We start from the raw sequence: 19,639 nt of genomic DNA on the forward strand, positions 1-19,639 counted from the left end.
AAGAGCGACGCCGGGCCCGGGCGAAAAGGCGCCGGTCTGCCTGTGCCCTCACCGCCGCTCGTCTGGCGGGCCGGCTCTCTCCTGGGGCTGCTCTTCCTCGACGCTCCCTGCCTGAGGGGAGCGGCTGGGCCGGGGCCTGGCATGGCGGGGCTGGGCCCCCGCGACTGAGCGGCGTCGCCGGGGGAGACCGGGGTGGGCCCGGCGGCGGGTAGGAGCGGGGCCGGGGGGCGGTGGGGGGGGTCCGTGCCCCGGAGCTGGGTGGCGAGGCGCCACCGAGGCCGGGCGCGGCGGAGCGGCCGCGCTGGGGTCGCGCGGGGGGCGACTTCGCGGGGCGGGGAAGGGGGGGGGGCGAGCGCCGGTGCCCGCCGGGGCCGGTGCCCGCGGGCGGCGCCTGCTCTCGCCCCTGGCAGCTCGCGAGGATTTTAGGGTCTGTCCTCAGCAGCTCCCGAAATACCCTCCAGGCTTTAGCACCCTGAGACTCGCTCCCTGAGCGCCCGTTTTGCTGTGTTCTATTTGTTTATGTATTTACTCACTTTTGCGGCAGGGCCCGTGGGAGGCAGGCGAGGCGCCCTGCCTGCCGTGGCGTAGTTAGCCCTTGCCGGCCCCGAGGCGGTGTCTGATGCGGCGCGGCTGCCGCGGCCTCGCCGCTCTCTGGCTTCGCCTCGGCGCGGTGCGCTGGAGCCCGGCCCTTCGCCGGCACCTCGGCCGGTCCCGGAGCGGCGGCTCTGTGCCCGCTTGGGCGGCGGGGGAGCCCTCTCGTGGCGGGGCAGGTGCCCGGGGCGCCCCGGAGGCACCTTTGCGGAGCGTGAAGGTGTCCGTCACTTCAGGTTCCCCCCAGCTGACTCCTTTAGCTGCCTTTAGAACAGGCAGTTCTTCCTTGCCAATGTACAACACAGCGACCACGTACTGTTATTTTGCTTTGCTTGCCCTCTTCTTACGTGCTGTCTGTACACCCATCTTCTGGAGGAAAAAAAACATGGATACATATTTTGGAACTCACTCACAAATGGGCATTCTCTGTCTGTTGGTTTTGGATTACTGCTGATGCTTCTGCTTTTGCCATTTTTCTTTGCTTGATTTTTAGCATTGCAGTTCCTTTCTTTTAAAGTTAGTCCAGTACCAGATGTGATGATGAAACTTGGAAAGAAGAGAGAAATTTAGTCCTCTCTCATTGGTGGAAAATTCCTGTCTTGGGAGTTTGTTCTAAGGGTGAAATGAGGAAAAGCAACTGGTTTGACCAAGGAGTACAACATGTGAGATTTGAAAAGCTATGTTAAAAAGGAAAAATAGAAAAAAGAAAGAAAGGAGGAAAAAAACCACCCCTCTTCTGTTTTAACCTTTATGTTATTGAGGTAGCAGTTATATTTAAGCAGGGGTCAGGTCAGTCCAGCTTTCTGTTGAGCACAACCCAGTGTGGGTTGTTTTCTGTTTCTGTTTCTTTATCTAGGGAGCAGTGCTAACCCTAGTATGATGTATATGTGCAAGACTTACAATAGTTTCCTTTTGGAAAAGGACATCATTTCTTTCTTAAAGCTGAAACTCTGGTAGGTGTGTGATTCAACTTTGTGCTTGGTCTTTGAGAGCACAGAGAATTGCCCAATGATTTCAACCCTGAATTTCACATGACACTCTAATTGAATCAGAGTCCAGAACCAAAAAATCAAATTTACTTGGTGAGAGGCAAAGAAGAGCAGTCCTCTTCATCGAAGAAGCAGCTGAACCTTCCCCTGGCACTTTGCCTGGAGAGCCTACAAGTCATAGAGATGTTCTTGCTCTAAATGCTGCTTGTGAGTTCGGTGCTTGGATAGAGAAATAGGCCTCAATCAAGTCAGGCTGTCTTCAGCTGTAGTGTAGAAAAACTATCCCCCCCCCCCCCCCGGTATATGGCAAATAGAACTGCCTGTCACAAGAAAACCAGGATTGTGGCATTGATTTCCTTTTTTGTGGCTACAGAGTGATCTCACCCCCTTTGCACAGGCTGAAAATGAAGAGGCCTGGCTTGCAGTGGGGCTGCCTGTGAAGGCAGGGTGTGGTGACTGATCTCTTGGATATGCTCAGCTGACTGGACTTATTTCAGACTGGACAGGGCAACGGTTTGGAAAATATCCTGTAAGGAGCAGTGTTACTGGGGATGACGAAAGCTAACCAGATCTTTGCCATCAGTTCTGGGTCCCATTGCCCTGAAATTTTTGCTGTGATTTTGACAGGAACAGAACAGCTTCCCACATGCTTCCTGTAGGCTTTAACTATTAGAAAAGTGTGAAGATTAACCTGTCTGGCTGATGGCTTTGACTGCCTTTTGTCCTCCTGTTGCGTGTTCTGCTGCTCTGCATTTGTATATACCTCATCCTGGGAGGAAAAAATAGACACTAACACGAGGCCGTAACAAGCAGCCTAGCTGAGGTCAGCTTGACTCTACTTTGCCCGTTGAAAGCTTGTGACTGGAGCTCGGTTACGTGTGGCCAACTCCCCTCCTTATCAGCAGTTTGCTGCTGTTTCATGATAGTGGTGGCTTCTAGAGGAAAAAAACAGGTGCCTGTTTGCCCTTTTATAAGAAAGTTGTTCTTTCCCATGTAATTCCCTAGCAGCTTTATATTCAAGCTCTTTTCAGTGGGACAGGCAGATCAAATTCCGTGTTCCAGAAGACATCTTAGGAGGGTGTGATGGCTCAGAGTTGTTGATGTTGTTTTACCTGTGCTCTGTGAGGTTTTTCTCCGCTCTTTCCCAACTCTTTAAAAAGTAGATAGAATTTCCTCTGCATTGGTGAATGTGAACATATTCCTTCTTGCTGCTGCTGAGACAGGTCTCCAAAGTGTCTCAGACTAAGAGAATGGAGAAAGGTCATTGAATTCATATCATTCATTTTCTGTTAGAGAGGTGAGAAACTGGAGGGAAGACAAGATACTTCTAGAGCAAAGTCCATAATATGAAGGTTGTTTGCTGAAACTGCTACTAGAACTAGGACTTTTGGCATAGATTTTGCCACCTCAGCACAAAGCTGATCTTTCCACGTCTGCATGTGTTTATTTAATGTGACGTCTCTTGTGCAGCACCACATACGGCAGCCGCAAAAGAAAATCTCCACTCAGTGAGTATCTGTCAACATGGATGAATCAAAGGGGAGGGTGTGTTAGCTCAGGGTGTGATGATCCCCTCTCCCCTCAGAAGACCTGGGAAGATCTCAGCCTCTGAAGAGAAAGAAAAGTCTGTGGCTGATGGTCCTGAGCAGTTTGTGGGGAAGGTACTATTGAACTGTAAAGGTTCAAGAGATGGCACAGGGCTGTGCTGCTTTTTTCCTAGTTGAGTTAACCAGTACCTAGCAGGAAAACTACCTTTGAGTCCCCTCACTGAAGCTGTCATTTTTGCCATGCCAGCCTGGCCTAAACTCAAATGAGTTGTTTTGTTTGTTTGTTTGTGGGTTTTTTTTGTTGTTTTTTTTTTTTTTTTGAGGTCAATCCAGGATTTACTATAGCACACAGGCTGCTCGAGCGCTCTCTGTCCCTGGCAATGTGCATCTTTAAGAGGACAGTTGATAGAAGTGTTTTGAATCTGTGTGTGATCTGTGACCACTTCTTTGGGGAGTGCCAGGCTGGAGAGATGATAGGACCTTGTGGTTGTGTTCAGCTCGTAGCTAGTCAAGTGTATTAATAGTGAGGGTTACCATTTTACAGTGGGAAGAGGAGAGGGTTCACACAAGGTGATGCATCAAGTCAGGACCACGTTTACTAAGGAAAATCAGCTCAAAATTCTAGCACAGTCCTGTTCTCTAAAGTACAAGTTTCAAAGGTGATTGTAGAGGCAACAGAGGAATGAACTTCTGCGGTTGTTTCTGCCAGTGCAATACTTTCCAAGCCATCAGCACTGTCATAAAGCAGATGGAGTTTGTGGATGGGAGAGAATTTCCCTTTAACTTCTGGAAGGATAGTTAATAACACAGCAGTGCAGGACCCGGGGGATAGACAGATGGCAGAGAAGATGTGAATGTGCTTTCAGGGAAGGCAGTTCAAAAAGGCTTCAGCAGGGGAAGGAGAAGTTCTGTCTTGTCTGTCCTACCTTCACCTGTCCTGCTACTTTGAAAGATGACAAAAGAACTTAGTGCCTCAGCTCTTGGGGTCTGTCCATAGTGCTCTGGTGCCCTAGAGTTTGACCTTAGGAAAGTCATTAGATAGGACTGCTTCTGTTTCTGGGTTTGCAAACTACCAGTAATGATGCTGACCTGTCTGAGAAGTGCTATGCCGTCAAGATTGGTGAATGTAAAGAAGTTTTGAGAACCTTGTACAGGGTTGTAGAAAGGCACTGCCTTTTCACGATCTTACTGTTGTGCTTAAGATCAGAACACTTGTGGTGCCTTGCAGAGGATTAGGAGAAAAAATGATTAATCTTGTTTTTTGTCGGTGTTGATTTCTGAAGGTAAAGAGTTTGTACAGTCCCTTGACATAAAAGTATGTCAGGTTTTCCATACTCTTAGACTGTGAGGTTTTAGGTAGGGGTCTTCAATCTTTTACTTTGCCGTAGCTGAAATTAAATCATTGACCATAATTTCTGATGGTCTAGATGAACTAGAAAGGTAATTAATGTTGTAATACAGCAAGTTTTCTATCTTCATCCAATGATGCTTTGTATTGTTGCAGAATTTTGATTTCTTCTATGGATCTGCTAAAGCTTAAAAAAATCATAAAATCTAATCCAGTTTAGTATTGCACTATTTTGAAGGTGCTTATTATCCTGGTACAAGATAGTGTTTTTGGTCCTGCCTACTGTAATTGCTGTGTGCAAAGCAGGGGCAGATGGCACTTACTTCATTGTGCAATACAGTCTTTCTGATAATGATAATTTGCTGTAATGAGCAGGAAGCAGTTGTGCTGGGGCCTAATGGAAGGGATGTGTTTTTTAACTCTGACTCACAACTGAATTAATGTTGCTTTTTTGTCTCTGCTGTGGTTGTCTTGTGCTGTGCTTGACCTGGACTAGAAAGAAGACGGGACGTTCCGGTCCATGATGTCTGTGATGAGGTTCGCCATGTATGACAACGTCACACACACTACTGCCCTGGTGACAGCACTGGATAATGTGACAACTTTGTCCCCAACAACAACACAGGCAATCAATGACACCAACATCACTGTGCCACACAAGTGCCTGCTGTTGCTCTATGAGGACATTGGGAAATCCAGGTGAGAAGGGAAAGTTGGGACCAGAGACTGACCCTGGGCCAGGGGAAAGAGCTTTCTCTCTTTCCAAGAGTTTGGGTGAGAAGGGATTGGAGCTGGTGCCTTGTCTTCTAGGTGCTGAAGATCAGGAAAATACTCTGTTTTATTTACCTCTTGCAGAGTCCGCTACTGGGATCTTTTGCTCCTGGTTCCCAACGTGCTTTTCTTTATGTTTCTTCTGTGGAAGCTGCCCTCTGCCAGGGCCAAAATCCGTGTCACTTCCAGCCCAATCTTCACTACATTCTACATACTAGTGAGTACCACTCTGTGCTTTTGAACTGATTGGAGGAGTGACAGTTTTTTGTTACCACTCATGAACCACTGGAGAGAACCTAGATCAGATCTCCACAGGGATAAAAATCTGTTTTTAGAGGCAGGTGTACTATAAGAAACAGTCATAGTGTTTTCCACCACCCCAACTCTCTGAATTCTAATTTTCATAGATTCTGGGAATGTCCATATCTGGATTCGGGTGGATTTTGTTCTGCTGTGGTCATAGTTGAGGTGTTTGCTTTGTTTTTGCTCTGTCATCTTTGTATCTTTGTCTTATGTTTTTCTTGCACCTTGGAGGAAGTTGCATGTGAAATGAAACCAGCTTCTTTCTGAGATAGTGAAAGTGAAACAGTGGAGAATGATTTGTGTGAAGCTATTTAGAAGCTGGTTCATCTGCTGTAGAAAACAGTATTCTGGTTAGTCCAGGCATGTAGAAACCCAACCCTGTTAGCTTCTTTCCCATCAAAGTGGCTGCTCATTTGGGGATGTTCTCATTGCTTCTTAAAATGGAAACAGAATATGTAGGCAGTACAGTCACAGTTCTCAGACATGTAAGAGCTCTTGTCTGTTCCCTTCTCCCAGTTTAAAAAGGTACAAGCAGCTTCTGATCACTTCAGGTGGTCTCTATAGCAGTCTCTGAGTGTTCGTTCTGATTAACTGTGATATTGCTCATGAGGCAATGGAAGTGAAGCTAAGGACCTACCTGGATTTGTGTAGAAATGTCCTTCAGAAGCTTTATCATGGGTGCATTTTAGACCCTAGCATGTCTTAATGTAGCATAATGTGCTTGCTCTTTCTCAGTGAGTTTAATACAGATTGTATAAGTAAAACGTTTGAGTTGGGTTAGATGAGCCGTATCTTTCTTCAGACTATGTACAGGTACTGGCATGGCAAAACCTAAGAAGTATCAAAAACGGTGCCAGTCTGGTGAGAAGTCTTGTTAGCTCTTATATGTCCAGAACATTGGCACTGGGCTTGTGCACAGTTTTGGATAACCAGGTACATAAAATGCTTCAAACTCTTTAAATATTATTAGTCACTTCCAGTTTGTATTTAAATTTTCTATTATGTTTCCAGTAATGAAGTAAGAAGTTCAGTGAGAAGTTAGTGTCAAAGGCTTTGGAAAGCAAAACTCCTGAGAAACCAAAGGAAAGAAAAAAGTGAACTGACTGTATGCTGTTGGCTTTTTCAAAACAGAATGAGAAGCAGAAAGTGATGCAACAGCCTTAAAGGGAAATGCTTTTCACTCAGTTCGATCTTCTGGAGTATGTTATTGGGAAATGAGGATATAAATGTATTCTGTGAGGATTTTCTTTCGAACAGTTGTTTATCACATCTTCAAGGAGTGCTTTCTGGTGGAGTCAGTGGTTAAAGCTAAGTAAATAGATTGGAAAGAGTCTCTTCCTACTTAGAGAGGAAACAAAAAGAGTGTGTTTTCTTCTCCAGTGAGTTGTTGCAGCTATAGAATAGCATTATATTCAGGGACTTTTTTCTTTTGTCAGTGTTCTCTCCCAGGGACTTCCACCCCAGAAGGGAATGTCACGTTCTTGTCTCGTGCTGTTTTCATTTCTTTTTCCTTTAAGGTGAAACATTCTGCTGTAGGTGGTTTGCTTATAGGTGCTGTTCTCAAACCATCTTGGAATCAGTCTGGACTCTTTCCAATTTGTGATAAATTTACCTGTGTCACTTATTGAGTGTTATAATAAATTAGCCCATGACTCTAGTGATTTTCTTTCTTTCTTTCTTTCTTTTTTTTAATTTGGAAAAATCTGTCTTTTCAGAGGCTAAGTCTTCATTGCACAGTGGAGGGTAGATATATCCAACTGAGCTCCTAATTGCATAGTATGGCTATGACAGCACAGGGGCTGGTAAATTAGCCTTGCTGAGCTCCATGCTGTCATGCTTAAATGGTACATGAGCTGACTTGGGTATCTCTGTGTTGCACTGCAGGGTAAGAGGCTCTATAAGATAAGTCAGCTGACTTATCCGCTGCATTCCTGAGCATTGTCAGTGCTGAGTGAAGGAAGACTTCAGCTTTATCACAGATCTAAGTGTGGTAGTTACTGTCAAGTGGCTTTGCTTATCTGATACGTTTGGTTTATTCAATCATGCCAAGCATCTGATCTTGTAGTTTGGAGGGATATATTTTTGTTTTAATTTTCTCCTTCCCTTGACCCAGTGGACTGAAGGATGGGAAGGCTCTCTGCCTTTAAAGGCGTTATTGTAAGGAGTGGATGAGACCTCTTCAGAGCTGTTAAATCTGACATTTGAGGGAATTTGTTCCTTCCTAGACTCTAAGTCAGTACTCCTACATCTAACAGGCCTGAGGAATCTTCTTGCCAGTTTCAGCAAATTAGATTGAATCTGTGACTTGAAGTCCTCAGTACCCATTACCAGGCTTCAAAGCTGACCTGGAAACTGTATTCCAAAGGAATTTCTGGTAACTGCTGCATATCTGCCTGTTGACACCAGCTCACTCTGGTATCTTTTCATGTAGGTATTTGTGGTGGCTTTAGTTGGCATTGCCCGTGCTGTTGTCTCCATGACTGTCAGTGCCTCTGATGCTGCCACGGTTGCTGATAAGGTAGGTACAACACTGACTTCAGAGTCTCTGCTTTGTGCGGTTCTGTCACAGCAATCTGTTTCTGCTTCCCTTTTATGTGAACTCAGGAAGAACGCTTTATTTGCAGTACTCATAGCTATGTGTACCATGGAATGCTGTTCTGATAATTGTATCTAAATGATGACAACATCCAGGGCTGTAAAACAATGAACTTCCTAAATTAGACATGCAAATAGTGGCAGCAGAACTTTCTCTTGCAAAGATGGAATGACTCTTTTTTTTGCAAGAACTAAACATTCAGATACCTTAAAGATAAGCAGCACCTGGTCTTTGCCTTTCTTGTCTGTATTTGTGTGGCTCTTGGAAAAATACTTTTTCTTACTGAAAGCAAATAAAACTGAATTCCATTGTGAGCCTGATAGCTGAACGTCCTTGCAGCTACTCTGAGCACAGGGCAAACCTTTTAGCAAACAGGAAATAGCTTTGTACGTGCTGTTCTTTTGTAGACATTTGACTTGTAGCAGAATATCACCTAAAACAAAAAGCTCTGTCATTCTTGAGCTGTTGGAGGCAGAAGAGCCACCCTCAGAGCACAGTTCTCTAGCCTTTATTTGATGGGATCAGTGTGGTGCCCTTCTCTTACGTTACCTATCAAAGCATTTTACTGCACTGCTTGTGAGTGGCTGGATGTCTGTAGCATTTTCCTTCACTTCTGTTGAATAGATCTAGGTGCAGGACTTCAATAATGGAGAAATGGGTGAGAAAGTGCTTCTCTTCAGCTCTGTTAGTGTTGCTGCTAAGCACTCCTTGCTGGGAAGTCATACAGTAGGGCAGATACTCTGTCAATTTTTCCTGTAGACACATTCTATTATATGTCTGTTATGTTTGTGTTATTCTCGCTTACGTATATATTCTATTTATTTTATGAGATGTTAGAAGAGTGATTATGTTTTCTTAAGTATCTCACCAAATACCTCTTAAAATACGGTGTATCTTCAAGAGTGCTGTTCAGAGTAAAAGGATTGATGAGCCAGGATTCTGGGATCTTGCCCTAGGTTTGCCATTAGTTTATTGCATGACTTTCAGGAAAGTCACATAACCTGCTATTTATTTGCTTTTGTTCACTAAATGAAACATGGGAATGAAAATGACCAGCTGGAAGGAGGGAGTGCTTTACAGTTGGCTTTACATTTTGGGACTGGTGGCTTTGGAGAATGGCAGAATACTGAGTTTTCTCAGTCATAATTTTACTGCAGAATTTACTGCTTTAAGAACTGGCCCTGTTTGCTATACTTTTAAGATCTTCTTGGGTTGGTGGTGTTTGGAGTACAGCAGAAAGGACACATCCATTATGAGTGACAGAGCCTCAAGTGTGGCAAGCCATGGACGCTTCCTCTCTCCATTGGCGTGCTATTTGCTTGCTGCCATACATTAGTTTTGTTTCATAGGCTGGGTCAGACATTGAGACAAGCATATAATTAGCATTCCTACAGAGCATGAGGAAAGCTTGTGGAAATGTCTTGCTCAATTCAGAGGCTGCCATCTCCTGGAGCAGAAAGTGGAGTTTTGCTGTATTAACTTCCGATTGGTTCCACATTCCTCCTAATCATGTCTGTCTGGTTTCTGTTATCCCTCAGATCCTGTGGGAGATCACAAGGTTCTTCCTTCTGGCCATTGAGCTGAGCGTAGTGATTCTAGGTCTCGCCTTTGGTATGTATCAGGAAGCTTTTGAGTGCTTTGAATGTTTCTTATTCCCCTGCTTTCCACAGAGGCTGTGTCTGTAAGTTTGTGTGAATGCCGATCCTATGAAGTGGAAAATCTCTAGAATAAATGCAGAGGACAAATTCAATGTTTTTTGTTAGAAATGGCTGAAAGCCTGATTATCTTCACAGTTCTTCTGACTTGTGCAGTTTCAGAGTTTGTATGTGCATCAGTTTTTCTTTCCCCTGCATGCACATAGTGAAGGAGTGTACAGCTTAGGTGAAGAGGACTTTTATGCCCAAATCAGCTGTCTGATCTTTGCTTGAACCCCATTTTGTGTAAGAAGGATGGTTCCTTTGGCAGTCCTTCTATCCCACCTTGGTTTGATTCCATCCTGGCTTTGTTCAGCCCCTTTAGCCATCCCTGTAACCTGTTATCCACTTCCTTCAGTTGTGAAAGTGAAGAAGCTATTTGGAGCACTTCTTGATGTAGGCTGTGGGTGGGGGACTGGGAAATTGGTAGGTATGTCTGTCATCCCTGCCAGTGGGACATCTGAGCACTGGTTCCTTGTTTTCTAAAGGGCTCATAAAATAATTTAGGTTGGAAGGGACTTCTGGGGGTTGTCTGTTCCACCATGTTCCAGTGCAGATTCTTCCAGAGTATGTAAAGCCTTCTCCCCTACCCTAACCCAATTGCCCATCAACATTTTTCCTGAGAAGAAACTTTTCAATTGCTCCATGTACGTGATACTGGGGTCATTCCTGTTGTTATTATTTTTTCCCCCTTTTCTTCTTTTTTTGTAACATCAGTGGAAAGACTTGGTTGCTTTCTGTGTATTAGTGGGGGCAGGAGGAAAGTAAGTTAAAATCTGCTGTTTTATAGGTGTTGTTTTGTCTGTGAAAGGCTTAACTCTCCAAACAGAAAAGCAGTTTCCAGGGGTTAAGTGGGCTTTAACATTCCCTTGAAGGCTTCTGGAATTTTCCTATATTGGTTTTGGAGATAATTGATTTTTATCAGGGTTGGGATGACATCCTGATTCACTCCCATATTCCTTATTTCCAGGTCACCTGGAGAGCAAGTCAAGCGTGAAACGTGTTCTGGCAATCACCACAGTGCTGTCTCTGGCATATTCTGTCACCCAGGTGAGTACACTGGAGCAGAAAGCTAGTCTTTGCAAAAGAGAGCTTTGCTCGGAATTATGTAGTTAGTTGGGGCATTCCTGCCTGGAATGTGGGACAAATGGCAACTTTGCTCTTTGGTTGAGGTTTTGGGGGATGACAAGATGCTTGTGGTGATGTATGAGGATCCTCAGAGCATACACAAGACTAGATCTCTGTCTTCTTCATGGCATGACTGCCTCAGCCAGGGTCAAGAAATGAGCTGAGGTTTAGACAAATTGCCTTGTTTCCTGAGTTTTGAAACAGGAGTGAGAATTCTTCATATCTGAGCAACAAGTTTGACTGTAGCTCAAGTTCTGCCAAAACTAGATGGAGAGACACAAAGTGCCCTTGTCAGATAAGGGCGGTACAGTGAGCCCTTCCAGCCTCTTGTCTTCTGTCTCTGAGAGCTGTTGCTTCCCTTCAAACTAGCAGTTGGCTTGCCAGCTCAGTTTATTAGCTGTGTCTCCACCTCTCTACAAACAATGCCGTGTATGTCTGGGTTTATTCTTGGTATGTCAGTGGCCAGCCCTGTGTCTCTTTATCTAAGGCAGCGCCAGAATAACAGATCATTGTTCAGTGTTCAGGCTCTTGCATGCAGGGGCAGTGAGCTGATCATTAGCACGTGATGCACTGGAGGAGCCTCATTAAACATCAAGTGCATGAGCTACCTATCTGGATTCAGAAACTGCTTACAAGTGCCTTTCTCTCTCCACTGTCTGTATGTTAGCTTCTGTTTATACAGTTTTTCAGGTATACAGGTGAATGAGACAGTTTCCTTTTCGAACTCTTGCACAAGTGCAGGTGTTTATATTCCAGATGTTCCAATATGAAGGTCTACTATGGAGATGGAGGTGGAACTCTCAGCCTGTTTCAGACAGACAGCTGCCTCCATCCACTCTCTTCCCTTCATTCAGTCTCCCTTCCAGGGAGTCACTGATGCTGGTTTCCCTTAGACAGATTCCTGCCGCTTTCCCCCCTACACACACTTCTTGTCTTCAGTTTCTTGCACTTTTCCTATATGAGCTTGACATGACCTAAGCAGGGAAATGGTTGGGCCTTAGTGAGAAGGTGGAGACAACTGTTATCCGAACTTCTTTAAACATAGTCATCTTTGTCCAGACACCAACGGTAGGGAGGGTGCTGACTGTAATGGAATCTTGATGGTACTACTTCTCTCCTAGGGGACCTTGGAAATCCTGTACCCTGATGCCCACCTCTCAGCAGAAGACTTCAACATCTATGGCCATGGAGGGAGACATTTCTGGCTTGCCAGCTCTTGTTTCTTCTTTCTGGTGAATACCAAGCATGTGTTACATACTCTGTCTGCCTCTTTGAATTTTTAAATGGGACAAGGAGAATGATTTGTGTATGGTAAGGCCGTAGATTCCCCCACCCCCACCCCAACCCTGTTCCTGCAGCATTGATGCTTCTCATGGGACAGGGAAGCTGAAGCAGACGACAGTGTCGTGGAGTGATGTAAACTCTGGCAATTGAATTCCAGCTAAACTTAAGATATCCTTCACTTTCTTGTTTCTTGGTGACTAGCCTATGTGTGCTGATGGGGGTGAGATGTGGAGTCTTCATGTCTGCACTGGGTTCAGTATCAGGGGTCTGTGCTCCCCCCAGAGCATCTAGGGAGTGTCTGACACCACACACAATCCCTGCAAAGCTTGTTGAGTTTAGTTACCAAACAGCCATGGAACAGTTAGTTCTTTGTCTCAACAGGTCTATTCCTTGGTGGTGATTCTTCCAAAAACTCCTCTGAAAGACCGGATTTCTTTGCCCTGTAAGTGACTGTAGCGTGTCCCAGAGTATAGATGGGGACAGCACTAGGATAAAGGATAGATGGGAATAAGAGGGTCCTGTATCTGTACTGCAGATACATAGCAAAGGACTGAAAGTGTGCTGTGCCTTTCAGAGGCCAAAGCAGGGTAAGAGTGACTACACTGCTACTTCAGTAGTTAAGCCATTACATTAAGAAAACAAGACTTGCTGCTCAGTTATTGGCACAGGTATAATGTGACTGTAGTGGTAAATATATCTTCAGAGAGCCATAAAAATGGCAACTTAATTGTATAGTTTCTTTTGAAATGCATGTATGATGATGTATGTATGCTGGTCACCCACCTGGGAAAGAAAAGTCCTGGGCTTTGCAGGCTACTTGGGAGCTGCTTAATAAGTTCTGTCTGGGTATGTACTTTAAGATGCATTGTGTGGTGGGTTTTTTTTTCTTCTCCCCTCCTCCCACCCCATTTAGTTGCAGATTATCTGCAGTTCTTGAATAGGGAGATAGGCTGTTAGTAAAATGCTTTCATTAGTGTGTGTGTGGGGGGGAAGGGGTGTCTTTTTTTTTTTTTTTTGTCTGAGTAATGTTGGTACCTATGTCTGGGTGCCCTGAGGGAGGAAATATGTGGCACGTGCTACAGGTAGGTGGTCCTGGGCCTGATCTGCCCAGCGTTGATCTCGGGGGTACTCTGCTGCCAGCCTGCTTGCTGCTCCTGTTCAGGTCTCCTGAGCAGTTGTGTTAGTGCTGCAGATCAGAATGGCGGTGCTTCTGGTTCAGCTGTGTTTCTTTATGCCCAAGTACGTGACTGATGGTGGTTCCAGATGTTTGCCTTAACATCTTGGCAAATGTTGCCATGATGCTCTGTTTTAAGACCCATCTGTGTGCTGTGTGTGTGTGCGCACACATACAGGAGAGCATGGTTTAGCCCATTATATCAGTTCTGGCAGCATGGGACAGAAACATGCAGTCATAACTCTTCAGGAATTCCTAAGCAGCCCAGAGGGCAAAATGCTTCCATAGGGTTTGCCATCTCCATCAGACAGGACCTACTGTTTGTGCTGGGCTGGTGCTGATGAAGTTGACCTTCATCCTTGTGTCCCTGTCTTTCTTACAGCCAGGAAAAGTTTTTATATTTATGCTGGAATCTTGGCTCTGCTGAACCTGGTGCAAGGCCTGGGCAGTGCCCTCCTCTGTGTGGATATCATAGAAGGACTGTGGTATGTATCCTGGGGGAGAAGGTCTGCAGCCCAGTTTTCCATGAAGCATTTGAGTGTTCTTCAGCATTGCCTCTCCTGAGAAAACAAACTTTTGTGGTGTTCCTAAGGAGGAATAAAGCTGTTGGGTCTGTTTTTTCTTATGCCTAAAGACTTCAAAGTGCTCAGGCAGGAAACTTGCAGTGGGGAGGTCTGTGGAGCTGCATACTCTGCGCTGGTCTTGAGGTGGTGAGTGAGGGTAATAGTCTGACCATTGGCTCTGTCATTGGCTCATGTTTCATAGTTAATAAGGCAAGAGATGGGCAATTTCCTAGAAATAGCATGGATGCCCTTTATCGTATCTGGAATCTGCAGGGACCAATGTCACTTCTGTGAGTTGAAATTGGGAGCACTGAGATTGTGCTCTTGAACAAACCTTGGCACTTGACATGGTCCCCTCCCAAAGTGTCTAGGAGCAGCAACACGTTGATAGCAGTGCCTATTACTTCGCATTAGTCTAAATTTCTTTAGCACAAGACTTTTCTTCCGCTCTACTTTGATACTCCAGAGGGAAATGGGATCACTTCCTTTGGGATGGATGTGGCTGGGGTTATCTAGCTAGTACTATGTGTGGATGCTAAATTCCTTCATATTCCCTTTTGCCTTTGACAGCTGTGTTGATGCTACCACATTCCTTTACTTCAGCTTCTTTGCACCTCTCATCTATGTGGCCTTCCTAAAAGGCTTCTTTGGGTGAGTAGCCAGGAACAGGGGTTTGTAAAGTATGTATTGTTATTAATTGTTCTGCACCCAAGTTTTCCCCATCTGTAGAATAAAGGCAGTGACTAGAATGCCCCTTGGAGAACAAACTTTTTTTTTTTATATCCTGGCTGTTTCCCTTGTGTGACCTAAGGCCGGTCAAGTCTATCCAAAACTCCTTTGTATGCAAAGTAGAGACGATAGTGTTATTCTTCTTGAATGTTCATGAGGATCAGTTCTTAAGTGTCTGCATCTGTTATGCAAAGTTTTGCTGCCGAAATTGGTAACTAAATGGTTAGTGAGAGACCGAGTCCTGGAAGATTAAGTGGTCTCCTGGATGGGGTTTTTGACGGCTCCGTAGAGGAGTGTCTGGGAGTTAGGTAACCCAATGTCTGTTACTAATCCTTTGGCTGGGGGCTCCTCTAAATAGTGAGTGGCTTGCTGGCCCGTTGTAAACGTGCTCAGAAGCATGATTCCTGGTCGGGGATGCCGCCGTGTGGCCACTCAGGGGAGATGCATCTTGATAGGAAAAAAAAAAAAAGTTTCAGTTTAAGAAGCTCTACCTTTTATTTTCCATGAGCAAGAAACAGTAGGCTTTAAAATAGTTAGGAACATAAAGTACTCCTAAACTATCAAAATGTGCCCTACAGTCTGCAGACACTGTTCCCTTCTGATTTCAGGAATTAGAGATGGAAACTGCTGATCCTCTGGTGTTTGTTTTGGTTTTCCCGATGCCCATGAATGGCACGAGGCAAAATACTGTTCTGTTGTAGCCAGGCTGTCATGAAGTCCAGTGGTGTTTAGATGTGTTTGGCAGTTCAGAACTTCCAAAGATGAGCTCATGATTATCTTCCCACGTTGGAGTCAGGATTCTCCCATTTTTATTTTGCCTAGACAGCCTGGTCTGAAGCCACAGTTGGCATTAGCTTTCAGTCCTGAAATTTACCTGCTGGAGTAATTGCCATGAAGTAATGCAAAGACTTCTCTAGGGCCTGAACGTAAGGTTTCTTATTGCTGCTACTGAGTTTCAGTTAAGGATAGGTGGCTGCAATGGGATACTGCATTGCTTACACAAGTATTTTAAATCTTTAATGACTCCAGGTCTGAGCCGAAGATCCTTTTCTCCTACAAATGTCAAGTGGATGAACCTGAAGATGTAGATGTGCATCTACCCCACCCCTATGCTGTTGCCAAGAAGGAAGGAATGGATTCGGGTTTCTACTCAAGCACTCAGATTGACACTGCAGCCTACCTGGATGATGTAGCCTCTATGCCGTATCATGTGGGCAGCATCAACAGCGTAGACAGTGACCGCTGGAAAGCCATCAATGCCTAAGGCAGTGCAGCCCCCTTCACATGATGCCTCGTTCCTTTCCTTCCGAACACCCTGATACCACAGCTGTTAGGATGTCCACTGGAAATCAGTCCTTGGCTCTCTGCCATGGCTTTTTCCCTCTTCCTTGGGATTTCCTAAACCTATTGTGGAACAGTTGGCAGCCCAAAACCCCTTGGAAAGGACATTTTCTGTCGCTACCCAAGAATAACCTAGAACAGTTTTGTTCGTAAACCTGTAAACACTGAATCTTCCCGATCCTCCATGTTCCAGATGCAAATATGACCCAGAAGACAGGCCTGACTGTTACCACTTCCTTTTCAATGAGTGAAAGCCCTTCTTTGCCCATTAGGGGAATGGCACTTAGGGATGAGGGTGTTGATTTGACTGCTGTATTGTGCATGTTTAGAAAGTGTTTAGTGCTTGGAGCCAAAGATGGTCTTCCTGGGCTTTCTTGAGCGGCATAGTTGCATGGGTCTTGTCATAATGCAATTGCATAGGCTCCTGGTGACAGCAGCATCTGGAGAGGGAAGCTGGTCAGCTGTGCTCTTCTCCACTTTCAGCTAATACTGATGAAAATCCAGAATGACAGTTTCTGGGGGTTAAAAGGAGCATTCAGAGTGTGTGGGAAGGAGAAGAGAGGTATGAAGAGAACTGTTCAGTGTGTCCTGGGACCATTTTGGGGTGCACTGGTTAGTAGGTAGCAGCATGGACATGACCTGACAGAAGGACAGGCAGACAGAAGAACAGGCAGCCATGCTGTGGCTGAGCTGAAGCAGCTGTGAAACAGTCTCTGCAGACTGTGCTGCTGTGCAGCTGAACTCACAGTGAAATCTAAGTAAGGACACTGAATCAAGGCTGAGTTCTAAGAGTAAAACATGTGAGGTGGGTGTGTTTCACATGTGCACCATGCTTCATGGATCTGGCAGGGTCTTGGAGGGGGCTGTAAAGGAGGGAGCTGACTCTGCAGATGAAGGCTCCAGAGAAATTCAGATGCCTGAGGCAGAGCAGAAGCCCATGATAAATCGCAGCTGCCAGTCTCTCATGACAGGGGAGCTCTCAAGCACAGTGGGAGTGCTAGAATCGAGCCGACTGGTGTTCTAGGTTGGGAGGTAGGTGGGAGAGGGACACTCCGCTACTGTGGCAACGTTCTTCTCTTACGCCGCAGTTTAGATGTGCAGACTTCTGCTGGCCTGAATAGGCTTTATGGTTTGATGCATTGAAAATACTTCTGTGTATGTGAAGCATGGTTCATTTAAAGACTGTCTGGAACTTCCTATTATCCTCTTCCACTCTGGAAAGGGACTGTTGTCTGAACTGCCTGGCATGCAGTTCCAGGACACTGTGGTCCAATCCAGGGACTGTTCAGCTGAAACCTGTGTCAGACTGGCTTCTGGGACATACTGTGCTCTCCGAGGATAAAGAGGTTTATTCCTCTAGCTTTGGGGGTGCTTTCCTACCTGAGTCCTCCAGGTAGGTGGAGATTTGCTATAACCAATGGCAGCTTTCTATTAGAAATGGCAGAATGAGGGAATATGAAACGTTTGGGGACTGTGTTCATCTCTTCCCCAACACTTCTGTTCCTGAAGAAGAATATTGAGGTAAGAGTTTTGGGGAAATCTTTGTGGAGGGTGCAGTGCAGTGATAGTTTGGATCATGCAAAGCACTGCTACTAGGTAGTAGCATTTGCTACCAAGTGTTCCCATGTAAGGAAAGAAACAGTTTGGGTAAGAGCACAAAGTGCACATTGGTTGCCAAAACTATGCAGGCCCTTTGCTTATCATCTTTGTTAATGAGCAATGCAGCCTCTCTGTTCTGCTGCCTGTGGACTTTGCCCTGCAGGCTTCCAAGTAGCATTGACATCTTAAAAACAAACACCCCCCCCCTTTTTAAATAAATTTTTTATTTACTTTTAAGGAAAAAAGGCTTCCCTTTGTCCATGTGTTTGAGCTGAATTTATACCATGTGGTTCAACAGCCTTTCACATTTCCCCTCCACGCAATGACTGTGTAAGGGGTGGACAAGCAACTGGTCAGGTGAGCTTTTTGCCACATCAGAAAAATGTTCTGTGCTCCTCCCATCACTTGCTGTGAATTGGCCTGAGCCACACTTGCTTACTGTAAAAGGGATGGATGACATGGTGCCTGAATTGCCCTGCTGCTGCTCCTAATGCTGCTTGCAACACTGGTAGCGAGCTGCTGTTAGCCGCTATGGGGAAACCTGCAAAGCTTCCCTGGAGCTGGTGGGCCTCGGAAAGGGCCAAGAGATGTGAAAGTCTTGAAGCAGTTCAGGAATAAAGGAGCAAACGTTTCCCATCCCAAGGAGTGTATTTGCTGACTCTCTAACACCTTGAGCTTGAAAGGACTTATCTGCCCTCCTTGATGTGAGGAGCGGGTTATGAATTTGCCTTTTTATCAGCTAAATTCAGTGCTGAAGGATCACCGAGGCAGGTGGTCAACATGTCCATCCTCTCCTTTGCTGGCAGGACTCCAGCATTTCTGGAGTGTCCCACATTCTGCTGCTGAGGAGTTTCTGCACTAGGTCATAGACTGACCTTCCTCCTGTTGTATTTTTATGTATATAAATGCCTTGGGCCGTATTCACAATGGTTCTTGAGCAGAGGTGTGTTATGTGTTTGGGGAGGGGGGGGATGCAAAGAGACTATAGAGTAAATGTATATTTTTGTTTGTAAAATAAAGAAATAAAATTAAATTTGGCATAAATAGTTATACTTTCTTTCTCAAGTGACTCATGTTAAGGGGGAAAATATTTTTTGATTTTTTTTCTTTAAAAATCAAAAAATAAAATCCTGAACAGATATGGCAGATATTAATGGAATGACAGAGCCAGACACTTTTGGTTCTTGGAAGTATATTCTTAGGACAGCAGATGACTCTGCAGAGCATGGTCTCCAGGTCCAAATAATTAAATCAGTGAAGCTTTGACTCTTCTGCCATTAACTAGAACTTGCTGTACCCTGACATGTCCAGCATCAGGGGTCTCTGCTTATATGGAACTATGAGCTGTTGTACACTTTATTTTTTTTCCTTTGGGCTTTGAAATTAACTCTGCTCATGTATTTGGACTGACTTTTCTGGCTGAATCAGGACAAAGTAGCCCTGTGTAACAGTTAAGTGAGCTGGCAGTAGCCAGCACCTGTTAGCTGCTCTTTGGTGGGGTGTACAGGCTGGGGAAGTGGAGTGAGATTTGTCTCTAGCCTGAGTTAGTCATGTCCTTGCGCAATAAAATTTGACCTGACTTTACCTTACCTTACCATGCTGCTGCCAAACTATCTCCAAAAAACGGTAGGGATTGCCCAAGGGGACACTAACCATAGCATCACCTGCTCCTCCTTGCATAGAGAAGAGTTTGAATTACTGTACAGCTGCTCTGCCACTATCACAATTTGCATCCACCTCGGTGCTCTCAGGCTCTTGGAGATCACAGGAAGGCACAGCTGGAGGTGTGAATTGTGTTTTTGTCTTTGTACACTCTCCCTCCTGCCATGTTTGCATCCTTGCAGATGTTGCCTGGCACCTAGCTGGAGTTATGCCTGGAATTACTCCTGGAAAAGGAAGGGTGATGGAATAATTAAAGCTATGGGATGACTTCTGTAGGAGAAGCAATTACATGGCTGAGAACTCATAAAACCAGAAGAGCA

The 19,639-nt window shown here is 45.2% G+C and overlaps 1 protein-coding gene across 4 annotated transcripts; it reads left to right on the forward strand.

Moving 5' to 3' along the window:
• Positions 1-141: 141 nt before the first annotated feature.
• Positions 142-18,690, forward strand: TPRA1 (transmembrane protein adipocyte associated 1). Of its 4 annotated transcripts, none has more exons than XM_067303315.1 (11): positions 142-208; positions 4,972-5,174; positions 5,331-5,463; positions 7,981-8,067; positions 9,684-9,756; positions 10,810-10,889; positions 12,089-12,199; positions 12,633-12,693; positions 13,808-13,910; positions 14,559-14,639; positions 15,747-18,690. In XM_067303315.1, the coding sequence occupies exons 2-11, from the start codon at positions 4,996-4,998 to the stop codon at positions 15,979-15,981; spliced, it is 1,143 nt and encodes a 380-aa protein (XP_067159416.1). In that variant the 5' UTR covers positions 142-208; positions 4,972-4,995; the 3' UTR covers positions 15,982-18,690. The 4 variants fall into 4 exon arrangements, with proteins under 4 accessions (XP_067159416.1, XP_067159418.1, XP_067159415.1 ...); XM_067303317.1 differs by having other exon boundaries at positions 185-192; XM_067303314.1 differs by lacking the exon at positions 142-208 and adding an exon at positions 1,876-3,241.
• The last annotated feature ends 949 nt before the right edge of the window (positions 18,691-19,639 follow it).

Source organism: Apteryx mantelli, chromosome 12, assembly GCF_036417845.1.
Source record: "Apteryx mantelli isolate bAptMan1 chromosome 12, bAptMan1.hap1, whole genome shotgun sequence".
Taxonomy (NCBI): domain Eukaryota; kingdom Metazoa; phylum Chordata; class Aves; order Apterygiformes; family Apterygidae; genus Apteryx; species Apteryx mantelli.